The sequence below is a fragment of the Hordeum vulgare genome, chromosome 6H (assembly GCF_904849725.1).
Source record: "Hordeum vulgare subsp. vulgare chromosome 6H, MorexV3_pseudomolecules_assembly, whole genome shotgun sequence".
Taxonomy (NCBI): domain Eukaryota; kingdom Viridiplantae; phylum Streptophyta; class Magnoliopsida; order Poales; family Poaceae; genus Hordeum; species Hordeum vulgare.
The window spans coordinates 313,277,107-313,288,630 of NC_058523.1; the positions used below are offsets into that span (position 1 = coordinate 313,277,107).

Sequence of the window (11,524 nt, forward strand, 5' to 3'; positions counted from 1 at the left end):
GCGCCGCAAGGGCCTGTGCTTCAACTGCGACGAGCCGTATGCGTCGGGTCATACGTGTGCCCGCCTGTTCTACTTGGAGACCGTCGACAAAGCGGAGGTGGAGGCCCTCACCGCGGAGCTCGACGCCATCACACTCTCTGAGGCCGGCGTCACGACCTACGGGCCGGTCGACGCGACCGCCTTCGTCGTCTCCCTTCATGCCATGGCTGGCATCAAGACGGCAAAGACGATGCTCCTTCCGGTGATGATCAACGGGGAGCGTCTCACCGCGCTCGTGGACACGGGTTCGACACACAACTTCATGTCCGGGGACGCCATGCGCCGCCTCGCACTCCAACCGGCGGGCTCGGAGAAGTTCAGCGTCACCGTCGCCAACGGGGACCGCCTTGCTTGCCAGGGGGTGGCGCGGCAGGTTCCCGTCCTCATCAGCGACGAGCCGTTCTCCATCGACTGTGTCGGCATCGACCTGGGCTGCTACGACTTCATCCTCGGCATCGACTTCCTGTCCACTCTCGGCCCCATCCTTTGGGACCTCGATGTGCTGTCCCTCATCTTCTGGCACGAAGGCGGCCGTCGCGTTCAGTGGACAGGCATCGGCGGTTCCGGCGCCGTGACTCCACAGCTCCAGTTGATGGCGGCCGCACTGGACGAGGCGCATCCCCTCCGGGCCGACCTCCTGCAGCAGCACAGCAACATCTTCGACGAGCCACAGGGCCTCCCTCCCGCGCGGCCCTGTGACCACCGCATCCACCTGCTGCCGGACACGGCACCTGTAGCCGTGCGTCCGTACCGGTACCCTCAGCTGCAGAAAGACGAGCTCGAGCGTCAGGTGGCGGTCATGCTCGCGCAGGGCATCATCCGGATTTCGACATCGTCGTTCTCCGCCCCGGTGCTCCTTGTGCGCAAGCCCGACGGCACATGGCGCTTCTGCATCGACTACCGCGCCCTCAACGCCCTGACGTCCAAGGACAAGTTCCCCATCCCCGTCGTGGATGAGCTCTTGGACGAGCTACACGGAGCGCGCTTCTTCACCAAGCTCGACCTTCGCTCGGGCTACCATCAGGTGCGCATGCACCCTGACGACATCGAGAAGACGACGTTCTGCACTCACCATGGCCACTTGAGTTCCTGGTGATGCCGTTCGGCCTCTCCAACGCGCCGGCGACCTTCCAGGCCCTGATGAACGACGTGCTCAGCCCATAGTTGCGCCTCTTTGTGCTTGTTTTCTTTGATGACATTCTCATCTACAGTGCATCTTGGGCGGAGCACCTACAACACGTGGCCATCATCTTCAACGAGCTTCGAGCGCATCGTCTTCACCTCAAGCGCTCGAAGTGCTCGTTCGGCACGACCTCCGTCGCGTACCTGGGGCACGTCATCTCGGCGAACGGGGTAGCGATGGACGCGGACAAGGTCGCCGCCGTTGCCGCGTGGCCGATCCCGCGGTCACCGCGGGCGCTCCGCGGCTTCTTGGGCCTCACCGGCTACTACCGGAAGTACATCCGGAACTTCGGCCTCATCGCCGCGCCACTGACGTGTCTCCTTCGACGCGACGCCTTCTCCTGGGACGAGGAGGCGACTACGGCATTCGAGGTTCTCCAGCGGGCGCTCACGGCGGGACCCGTCCTCCAGATGCCGGACTTTGATATGCCGTTCATGGTGGACTGCGACGCCTCTGGCATCGGCTTCGGCACCGTCCTCCACCAGGGCGAGGGACCGCTCGCCTTCTTCAGCCGCCCCTTCGCCGCTCGCCATCACAAGCTCGCGGCCTACGAGCGCGAGCTTATTGGGCTGGTTCAAGCGGTGCGCCACTGGCGGCCTTATCTTTGGGGCCGGTCATTCCGTGTGCGCACGGACCACTACAGCCTCAAGTTCTTGCTAGACCAGTGCTTCTCCATAGTTCCGCAACACCAGTGGATCAGCAAGATCTTTGGCTTCGACTTCACCGTTGAGTACCGTCCCGGCCGTCTCAACACGGTCGCCGACGCCTTGTCCCGCCGCGACACTGAGGATGTCGCGGACGACGTCGCCATGGCTGGCACTATCATATGCATTCGCTCCGGGCCATCTTTCGCCTTTATCCACGACATTCGCCGAGCAACTTCGACGGCCGTGGACGCCCAGGGCCTGCGCCAGCGCCTTGACGCCAGCGAGCTGGACGCGCCCTGGCGCTTGGATGAGGGGTTGCTCCTACATGGCTGCCGCATCTTCGTGCCCGACCATGGTGACCTGCGCCACCAGGTCCTGACCTTGGCGCACTCTGCAGGGCACGAGGGCTCGCAGAAGACTCTCCATCGTCTCTGTGCTGATTTTTACATCCCCGGTGATGGCGCGATGGTCCGCGACTGGGTGCGGTCGTGCGTGACGTGCCAGCGGAACAAGACGAAGACACTACGACCCGCGGGTCTACTACAGCCGCTGGACGTACCCTCCCAGGTGTGGGCGGATATTTCCATGGACTTCATCGAGGGCCTTCCCAAGGTGGGCGGCAAGTCCGTCATCCTCACGGTGGTTGACCGCTTCTCCAAGTATGCGCACTTCATCGCCCTGGGTCATCCATATACAGCCTCCTCCGTGGCGCGGGCCTTCTTCGACGGCATCGTCCGCCTCCACGGTTTTCCGTCGTCCATCGTCAGCGATCGTGATCCCGTGTTCACGGGACATGTCTGGCGGGATCTCTTTCGACTGGTGGGCGTGAGGCTCCGCATGAGCACGACGTTCCACCCTCAGACAGACAGCCAATCCGAGGTGGTCAACAAGGTGATCGCCATGTACCTGCGTTGTGTTATTGGTGATCGTCCACGAGCTTGGGTGGACTGGTTGGCGTGGGCAGAGTATTGCTACAACACCTCCTATCACTCCGCCCTGCGCACCACGCCTTTCGAGGTGGTCTACGGGCGCCCACCTCCGGCGATGCTCCCTTACGAGCCTGGGACGGCTCGGTCCGAGACGGCGGGCGACTTACTCCGCACCCGCGATGACATTCTAGCTGAGGCACGCCAGCGTCTTCTCCAAGCACAGCAGCTAGCTCGGAAGTACTACGATGCTCATCATCGCGAGGCGGAGTTCGCGGTGGGCGATTGGGTGTGGCTGCGCCTCCTTCACAGGACCACGCAGTCTCTGGACCCGCGCTCCAAGCGCAAATTGGGACCTCGCTACGCCGGTCCCTTTCGTGTGCTGGAGCGTGTCGGCACACTCGCATACCGCTTGGAGCTGCCAGCTGGTTCTCGCCTCCACGACGTCTTCCATGTCGACTTACTGAAGGCCTACCGCGGGGACCCTCCTGCGGCGACGCCGGCCCTTCCTCCTACTTCGGATGGCCGCCTCCTTCCAGCTTCCGCACAGGTGGCGAAGGTGTTGCAGGCGCAGCAGCGTCGCGGCGTCTGGCATGTCTTGGTACAGTGGACCGGCCTGTCAGAGGAGGAAGCGACTTGGGAGAAGCTCGACGATTTCCGCCAGCAGTTTCTAGATGTTCAGCTCGAGGACGAGCTGTTTGAGAAGGCAGGGAGAGATGTTATGACCGGTACAACGTACCAACGGAGGAGGCCCAATGGTAGGGTTAATTACGGGCTTAGCCCAAGTTATCTTACCTATCTTAGAGTCCAAGTTATATTAGAGTCCAAGTTATATTAGAGTCCAAGTTAGAGTCCAAGTTATCTAGGGTTTAGTGGAGGTTGTCCTCCTATATAAACACATGTACCCCTTCGATACTAAGCAGAGAAAAAACAGTATATTCTGTTGTCGTCTCCCTCAGGAGACGAGAGCCCCAAACCCTAGCCGCCTCTCTCTCTCTCTCTCACGCCGCGACGGCGCCCAACCGCCGGCGCCGACGTCCCCAACCTCGCAGCCCGCACTTCCACCCCTACAACCTACGTCCGAGACCTGGTAGAACCCTAGCCTCTACCAACACTACACACCCAGACTCCACACGTCCCTGCAGCTGCAGGCCGGCCCAATTGGATTCGGACAGAAGTAATAAAACACCCCTGAGACACCGTTCAAAGCACTCGCTGTTGTAACACATCTCTCTGAAATATGAATCAAGCACGGGTAATCAACCAACCATGGCTCAAACTAACAAGAACAATAAAACTAATTCACGCAGGACCTAGTGCCAAGCACGATTGCTACGCTACAACTATATATAGCTCTCTCCCTCGCCTCACTCTCATGATACAAATTACTACTGCCTCCATTCGGAATTACCTGTCGCTGAAATGAGTGTATCTAGAGGCGTTTCAGTGTGTAGATTCACTCATTTCAGTGACATTAATTCCGAACAGAGGGAGTACAAGCCATGAAATAGAACAGATATAAAAAGCTCTTCGGGGAAGATGCGCTCAGAATTTACAGCAGAGAAGCCCCTTCCTCCAGCCTCGGCGCCGCTTGGTACGCCTCCGCTCTCCTTTCGCCATCCTCACCGGGCTGCTGATCCAGTCCTTCTGGAGTCTGTTCAAAAAAGCAACACGACACGGGTATGATATAAATGTTGCATTTTTATCAAACAAAACAAAAATGATAAATGTTGCATGGTTCATGCCTTCAAGATTTACTTTGAACACAAATGAAGTTCAGCTAGTAGAAGTTCACAAGATTGTTTTGGAACAAAAATGAATCATAACCAGTCAGTACCATAATATTTCTCCCATAAAATAAAATGACTGGTATATTTTCAGAAAGTACTCCCTCTGTATCACAATACTTGTTGTTGGAGAGAACTAGTTTAGTTCTCCCCAACAACAAGTATTTAGGAAGAGAGGGAGTACTTGCTATGATCTGACAGTGGTTAGGCATGGAAACATACACTGGAAATGCAAAGGACCGGGTGCTGGTCGTGCTACTATCTGACCGGATGGAGATATTGCCAGAATAAGCAAGATGGCCAGAGTTTGACACTGGAGCAGACATAATACTAGGACCAAACAAGCCCGGTTCAAAGGGAGGATAGCCGTTTCCAATACGAGGTGGCGCTTTTGCACTATCAGGTGCATTCTGTTCGCACATATTATCGTGTTGTGCCAGCAGAGAACTCTTACTAACCGCGTCATTATTAGTTCCTTCATCTATCTGGCTGGAATCATGTATATCAGCGGTACCGCCAGTCTCATGTTTTTCACTATTCTCCCAATTTGCATCATTGGCCTCTACATTGTCAGCAGATGAAGTTGTAGCTGCTTCTGTTTCATGCACGTTGTTGGTTATTGTTTCACCCATAATACTTCCATTCTGATCATTGCTCTTTGCAGACAATTGGATCTCTGAACCTATCGAACTCAGAGCATTCACCCTGGGTTCACTTGTTTCGATTTCATCAAATCCTTCAGCACTAACAATATCAGTCTTCTCGAAAGTGCAGATAGGTTCAGTGGAAGCAGCATCTGTGATTGTTGATGTAGAGCATTCAGGTTTACATGTATCCTCTAGGGACCCATGACCAACAAAAGGATTATAGTGATCAATTAGGTTCTGTCCTCTCACATCAAATGATGCCTCTGCATCACATTCTTCAGAGGTTGTTACTGAACAATCATCAATGTTATTCTTACTTGATACAATATCATTAACAAGACCACTGGTTTTGGATGCAATGGCTTCCACTCCACGATACACATTTGGGGAAACCTGAAATTATCACAAAACCGTGTTTCTCAATTAACATTGTCAAGTCTTGGAGAAAAACAGATTTGCCATCCTAAAGTGTGTTGATCCATTTTACAGCTGATTCTTTTTTCCTAAAGGACACCACTGTATTTTGTATGATGATTATTTCTACAATGCATCTATGCCATGATCATAGTGATGACAAGAAAAATAAATTTGAAGTACTTGTGAGCTGGAACTCTGGACCAGTGGTGTACCTGTCCGACTGCTTCTCCATGGAAAGGTGGCACGTGATTTTTACTGGTTTCAGAGCTTATCGCGCTTTTATGCAAGGACTCTTCTGCACTTTCGATTTTAAGTAATTCTTCCAAACTTACCTTCTTCTCACTGAGATCACAAAAGTTAGTGGCTTTACTCCTGCCTTCAGGATCATGTTTTTCACAAGAAGAATAGGTTTTCTCATTGTTACTATCAGGAGCAAAATCAACAGGTAGAAGTGTTTCTGGTTTCGGTTTGCGGAAAGATTTAGCAGCGCTATCTTTTTCTGTGTACGTCGGAGCACCATTTGCGTGTATCATTTGGCAATCAAAATTTGGACATGATTTTTCATCTACTACTTTATCTTCTGAAATCTTCCGAGGAAGAGGTTGTCCGTCATCAATGCAGACATCTTTGACAAAATTACCACCATAATCAAAAGAAGCAACACTATCTGGCAATTTGATCTCCACGATGTCCTTTTCGTAAGAAGGATCCTCCTGTTCTACATGTCCAGCTATGTCTACCATATCTTGTGCTGGATTTTTGTCCTCAACCATTTTGTGTGTGAAATGCTCAGTCCTGCAAACTATCTCACAAGAAATACTATAACCATGTGGTTGATGTCATCTAGCATCACAAATTCATCAAAACAATCACAAGGTAACAGAGCAACATGTTGTAAACAAATGTCAAGCCAGTGCTGTAGTATTATCATGACGCCAGTCTCCATCAGCAACCAAGTTACCCTATGATGTATAATAAGACAGAATTAAGTAATGATGTCCATTATAAAATGATCTTTTGGCCATCCCTAACAATAAAGTGTAAACTGAAACTGGTGGGGATCTTTTGCAGTTTTTCTTCATTTTCATTTTGGTTGCTGCGTCCCTTTAATCAAGTACAAGCATTGAATATTCTTGTTGTGACTCTGAACTACCATCGTCCTAAATGCTCGAAGACTCTGATAGAGGCTCTTCTTTCTGCAGCTTGGAAAAGGTGGCTGGTGGTATATTAGCATAATCAAGACGCATCAGGCATGCCAGATTATTGGAAGCAAAGGTCTCAAGTCAAAGGTCATTTGGATAGGTAGAGCTGCAAGCCTGCAACCAAGACTGATTGCGACCTGAATACATCATGCACCTTTCTTGACTATTAAGGGGAACATATCAACTTCAGTACTCACAAGTTGCTGAAGGAACATATATTTCATTTATTTTTGATAGGGATGCGCATCTCAAATACTCCCTCCGTCCCAAAATAAGTGACTCAACTTTGTACTAAAGTTAGTACAAAACTGAGTCATTTTTGAGTCACTTAATTTGGGACGGAGGGAGTATTTCTCATGCTTACTCTCAGTGTCTCAATTGGCAAATACTTGAAGGGTTGGGGCGTGCTTCCCTGCGTCGTTTGTGTTGTTGGGATTTCATAAAGATAAAAGTTATTTTGGGATGTGTGGAGAGATGGTGAAGTGTGTTTTCTTTTATTATAATGTGGTGTTTTGGTGAGCTTTTTTGGCAGTGTAATTTACCATTCCATATATTAAATAGAGAGACAAGTTATTACAATCGTTCATTACAGCATACGCCACGCAGGATGGGACAATTCTGTGTTATCTTCTAGCCAACACATACCTACGTGGGGAGGTTTCTTACGTTCGTGGCCGCATGCACTATATTGATGCTACAATGCATGTGTTGCAGCTTCTTTTTTAGATGGTAAGAGGGTGCACGAGACTAATGTATTTTTATAGGCTGGTTGCTGCCGATTAATTTGATAAGTCGCTGACCCAGTCAAAATCTTGAATCAAATCCAAAATTGAATACCTCAACTCAATGGGAGAGCTTTTTGAGAAATCGTTGACCCGGTCAAAATCATGAAGCAAATACAAATTGAACACCTCAATTGAATGGCAGAGCTCCAAAATTAGGGATCATAGTGAATTAGATGATGTTAAAGTTGTCAGAGTTAATACAGGCAGGTTAATCATCGATACTGGGCGGTGGCGGGGCTGCGGCGTAGTGTCGATCACGCTGAGAGGCCCAGATGCGTGCTCGAGGCGGCGGTTGGATGGCGTGCTCGAGGCGGCGGTGCTCCGGTATGACATCTTCTTCGGGCACGCGGTCCCCGATCTGATTTATACCTCATCGGGGCGTACCTCCGGACTGTACCGCCTAGATGGATCCAATACTCCTGTCGTGGTGGTCATGTGATGTCGAAGGTGGACATGGTCGTGCAGCTAGGCTCATTTTTCTGGAGGGACGGAGACTGCCAACGGAAGACAGACTTCGACTGTGGTCGGAGCTAACAAAAGTGGCGCCTGCCGGTGTCGGTACCTTGTTGAAGGCGTCGACATGTACTCCTCGGCTTCCCTCGTAGAATACTCAGGGGAAACCCTAGGTCTAGATCTTTCTGGATCGGATGATGGCGGCGCTCGAAGTCGTGTTTCCTGTTGGGAGCATCATCTTGAAGGTAGGCCTGGCTGCCGAGACTAGTGGTTGGTGGTGGTTCACCAGTTGCTTGTGTGCCGGCGGGTAGCAATGATCCATTGTTGCAGTGCGGCCTTGTGAACATAGTGCGAGGTAGCAGTGCGAGGGATGCTGATTGGCGATGCACATGGCCGGACATGTTCGACGTATTGGCAGCTTGTTGCAGACATGGCGTTCTAGTGTAGGCTCATAGTGTATTGTCTGGGTCAGTGGTCATGTAAAGATTTACTATCGACAAACACTTGCACGATGATAGGAAGCATGGGATCGTCAGAGCGTCTCAATGAGATTTCGGCGGTACCGTCTCTTCTCGCCATTTGAGTTGGCGTAACTCCAGTATTAACAGAGGTTCTGGTTTCACGGGCGGCTAGGCCGCTTGCATAGTGTGTGTGTGTGCGTGTTTAATCCCAGTGGTCGTGTCCCTGTCCGGATCACATGTGCTTGCATCATCTTCTTTGGCTCAACACCATCTCGGTGTAGATTATAATTGCTCCTTTTTTCCTAACCGTCTTGCCATATCTTCGGCCTTGTATGACTTTGCTAGTCGATTTTTGTGTGCTTAGGTGTCGGCTATGTGCATCCTAACTATGGAGAGGCAGGGTGTATGCTCTTTGTGTTTGTATCCCCTTAACGTTCCATATTGAGGTAATAAAATACACGCTTGGTTCCGGAAGTCTCCGTCGGCGAACTCCCATGTGTGTGTTATGCCTCGAGATTGCTGGATCGGGTGGAATTCGGTCGTGCCCACATTGGTTCTCCGTTAAGGAGGGAGAGGCGTGAAGCTCTCCTATTTGTTTCCATCAGGAGATATTTTACTCTATGGTGAAGTCAAAGGCGGAGAATGTCATGAAAGCGGAGATTGAAGGACTAGTAATGGTGATTGTAGCCTACGCCGTTGAGGAATTTGCTTGGAGTTTCGGGACTTGTTGCAGTGGCATGTAAGTGGGGGCGACATCACAGGTGAAGTTCAAGGTCCTACCTTTCAGGGTGAAAATCCAAGGTCTGACCTTGCCTGGCAATGACCTCGTTGAAGACATTGTTTTGAGAGTGGGGATTATCTCCAGGGTGAAAATCCAAGATTTACGGTCAGGCGACGAAGGTGCTAGTGCACTGTTTCCTTCTTGGAAGCGTCGTTTTTGAAGTACTTGGACATCAGGTGTTGTCTTGATGGTGTGCTGCTGCTACAAGTATTGAAACTTTGTAGCAGGACTTTTCTTTTTTTAGCTTCTTCTTCGGTTTTTTTTGGCTGTGTGCATCCGTCATATCATTAGGGCATTAAGTTGTTGCAGAGGCTGGGTGTAATTGATGTCTTCGCGGTATTAATATATACTCTTTATCAAAAAAAAAATACACACTTTGTCAACAACAAAAATGACCTATGTTGGTTTGCATCGATATCAGTTGCTGTCTACGTACATATTCCAAGCATTAAGCGGACATACAGCTGAACTTTCAAATGGCAGTTGACTAGTCTAGGTCTCCAGCTACACGCACCCAATCTAACAAGAAGAAAGACTATTCTCCCCATCATAAATTAATCCACTAGATATAATTGAATAGCAAAACTCATCATATACTTGATCCAAACCCATATAGTTCATCGAAATAGAAGTTTACCTACATTCATGATCTGCGGCCTATCTCGGCCGAGCCATCACCGAGCCGCCGATTCAGAGAGAGCAGAGTCGTGTGTCCCCTGGAAATTGTGGCAGAGAAGTATAAATTAATATGAGCATGGCTTATTCCTGCCAGCCAAAAGGGCAAAACTGCACTTGGTGTAAACTAGATGTTCAAACAGCCCAGGCACCACATTATTTGCATGAACCAGTAGTAGTAGTACAATACAAACCGCAAACAAACCGAAGAAGCGTGCACCATAAGCATCCAAAAGTCAAAACTTAGACCCAAATCTGGCCGCACCCACCAAACGCCAGAGATGATCTTGATATGCTACTGGCCTAAACACGGTACCACAACCGTACAATCTGGTACAATAACCTACTACTACTAAGACCTAAAAGAATTGAAATATTTTATTTAGGCGATAAAAGAATCGAACTTGTTCTCAGTTCTCACATGAGAAAGGAGTATGTGGGGCCGTATGCATGAAACCGGAGGTAATCCTCCTTTTGAAAAAAGGGAAACATGAGAAGCATGAGAATTGAGAAGCAGAGAGGAGATGTACGCATAGTACCAAATCAACGGGAAGCTGCTGGCCCGAACGGCAAGAACACTCGCTCAGAAGAGAAGAGCAAGAAGAACCGGCGTCCGGCAAGAAGACGATACGCACAGAATCTACTCCGGATGGCGTACCGGGGATTGGAGTTGGAGAGCCATGCGCCGATTCCGCCGTGACGGTTTAAAAAGTTGAAGAACAGGGAAAAGCTGTACTACGTTTAATGGACTTAACTGCATGCAGCAGAAGTTGTTGTGGTAAGCGAGCAGTAACTACGGTACAGCAGGCAAGTAGGCAGGGAACAAGAACTCAAGTAGTAACTACGGTACAGCAGGCAAGTAGGCAGGGAACAAGAACTCACCCGCAAATACTAGAAAACCACAAGAAGAAGAAGACTAGTAGTTTGCCTAATTTCTCATGTGTTTGCCATCCTGTAGCAAAGTTGCGCTTCCTGGTTCTTCTCAGTCCCAAAATTCATCTAAATCAACAAAAACCAACAACTCCCACATAGAAGAAACCAGGCGAAACAATCACGCGAACTAAGAAGGGAGAAGAAACGAGGGAAGGGGGACTCACCTTCGATTCTGATGGGTTTTAACTCCGGAAATCTGCTGGGTGTTCCCCTTTTTCAAGAGCCAACGGATAGCCTCGCGAGAGACGACCAGGCTCCGAGAACACGGCGAGGATGGGGAGGCCAACGAAGAAGAGATTTTGCTGTTGTTGTTGTTATTGAGGTTAACACAAGAGAATTTCGGAATTGCTTGAAAAGAAAAATCCAGACGCAAGGATGAAAGAGGTGTGACGAGTCCGCAGAGCTGCGCATTAAATTCTGATGCTCTCTCTCTCTCTCTCTACATATCCGGCGAGAAATGAATGTTCAGAAAACAGGTCACTGAGTTGATTAAAGGACAGGTGTTTTTTTAATTTGCGAAATGATTGAAGGACAGGCTGATGAGGAAAATCTGAAAGTGGTCTAAAATTATGATTTAGTAATGTTACA

General features: G+C 50.0%; 1 protein-coding gene across 10 annotated transcripts; it reads right to left on the reverse strand.

Annotated features, from left to right (window-relative positions):
- Positions 1 to 4,007: 4,007 nt before the first annotated feature.
- LOC123404552 lies at positions 4,008 to 11,505 on the reverse strand. 10 transcript variants are annotated; one of them, XM_045098479.1, is made up of 7 exons: positions 11,101 to 11,505; positions 10,886 to 11,002; positions 10,662 to 10,757; positions 9,966 to 10,044; positions 5,859 to 6,448; positions 4,805 to 5,622; positions 4,008 to 4,449 (listed from the first exon to the last, which is right to left on the reverse strand). In XM_045098479.1, the coding sequence occupies exons 4-7, from the start codon at positions 9,973 to 9,975 to the stop codon at positions 4,341 to 4,343; spliced, it is 1,527 nt and encodes a 508-aa protein (XP_044954414.1). In that variant the 5' UTR covers positions 9,976 to 10,044; positions 10,662 to 10,757; positions 10,886 to 11,002; positions 11,101 to 11,505; the 3' UTR covers positions 4,008 to 4,340. The 10 variants fall into 10 exon arrangements, with proteins under 10 accessions (XP_044954414.1, XP_044954413.1, XP_044954412.1 ...); XM_045098478.1 differs by having other exon boundaries at positions 10,543 to 10,757; XM_045098477.1 differs by lacking the exon at positions 10,662 to 10,757.
- Between the last annotated feature and the right edge of the window lie 19 nt (positions 11,506 to 11,524).

Excerpts from the sequence above, each read along its gene's own strand:
- LOC123404552 (XM_045098480.1), bottom strand. Across the intron at positions 5,623-5,858 it reads ATGGAGAAGCAGTCGGACAG|GTTTCCCCAAATGTGTATCG; the intron begins GTACACCACTGG and ends TGATAATTTCAG. Across the intron at positions 4,450-4,804 it reads CGGTCCTTTGCATTTCCAGT|ACTCCAGAAGGACTGGATCA; the intron begins GTATGTTTCCAT and ends TTTTTTGAACAG.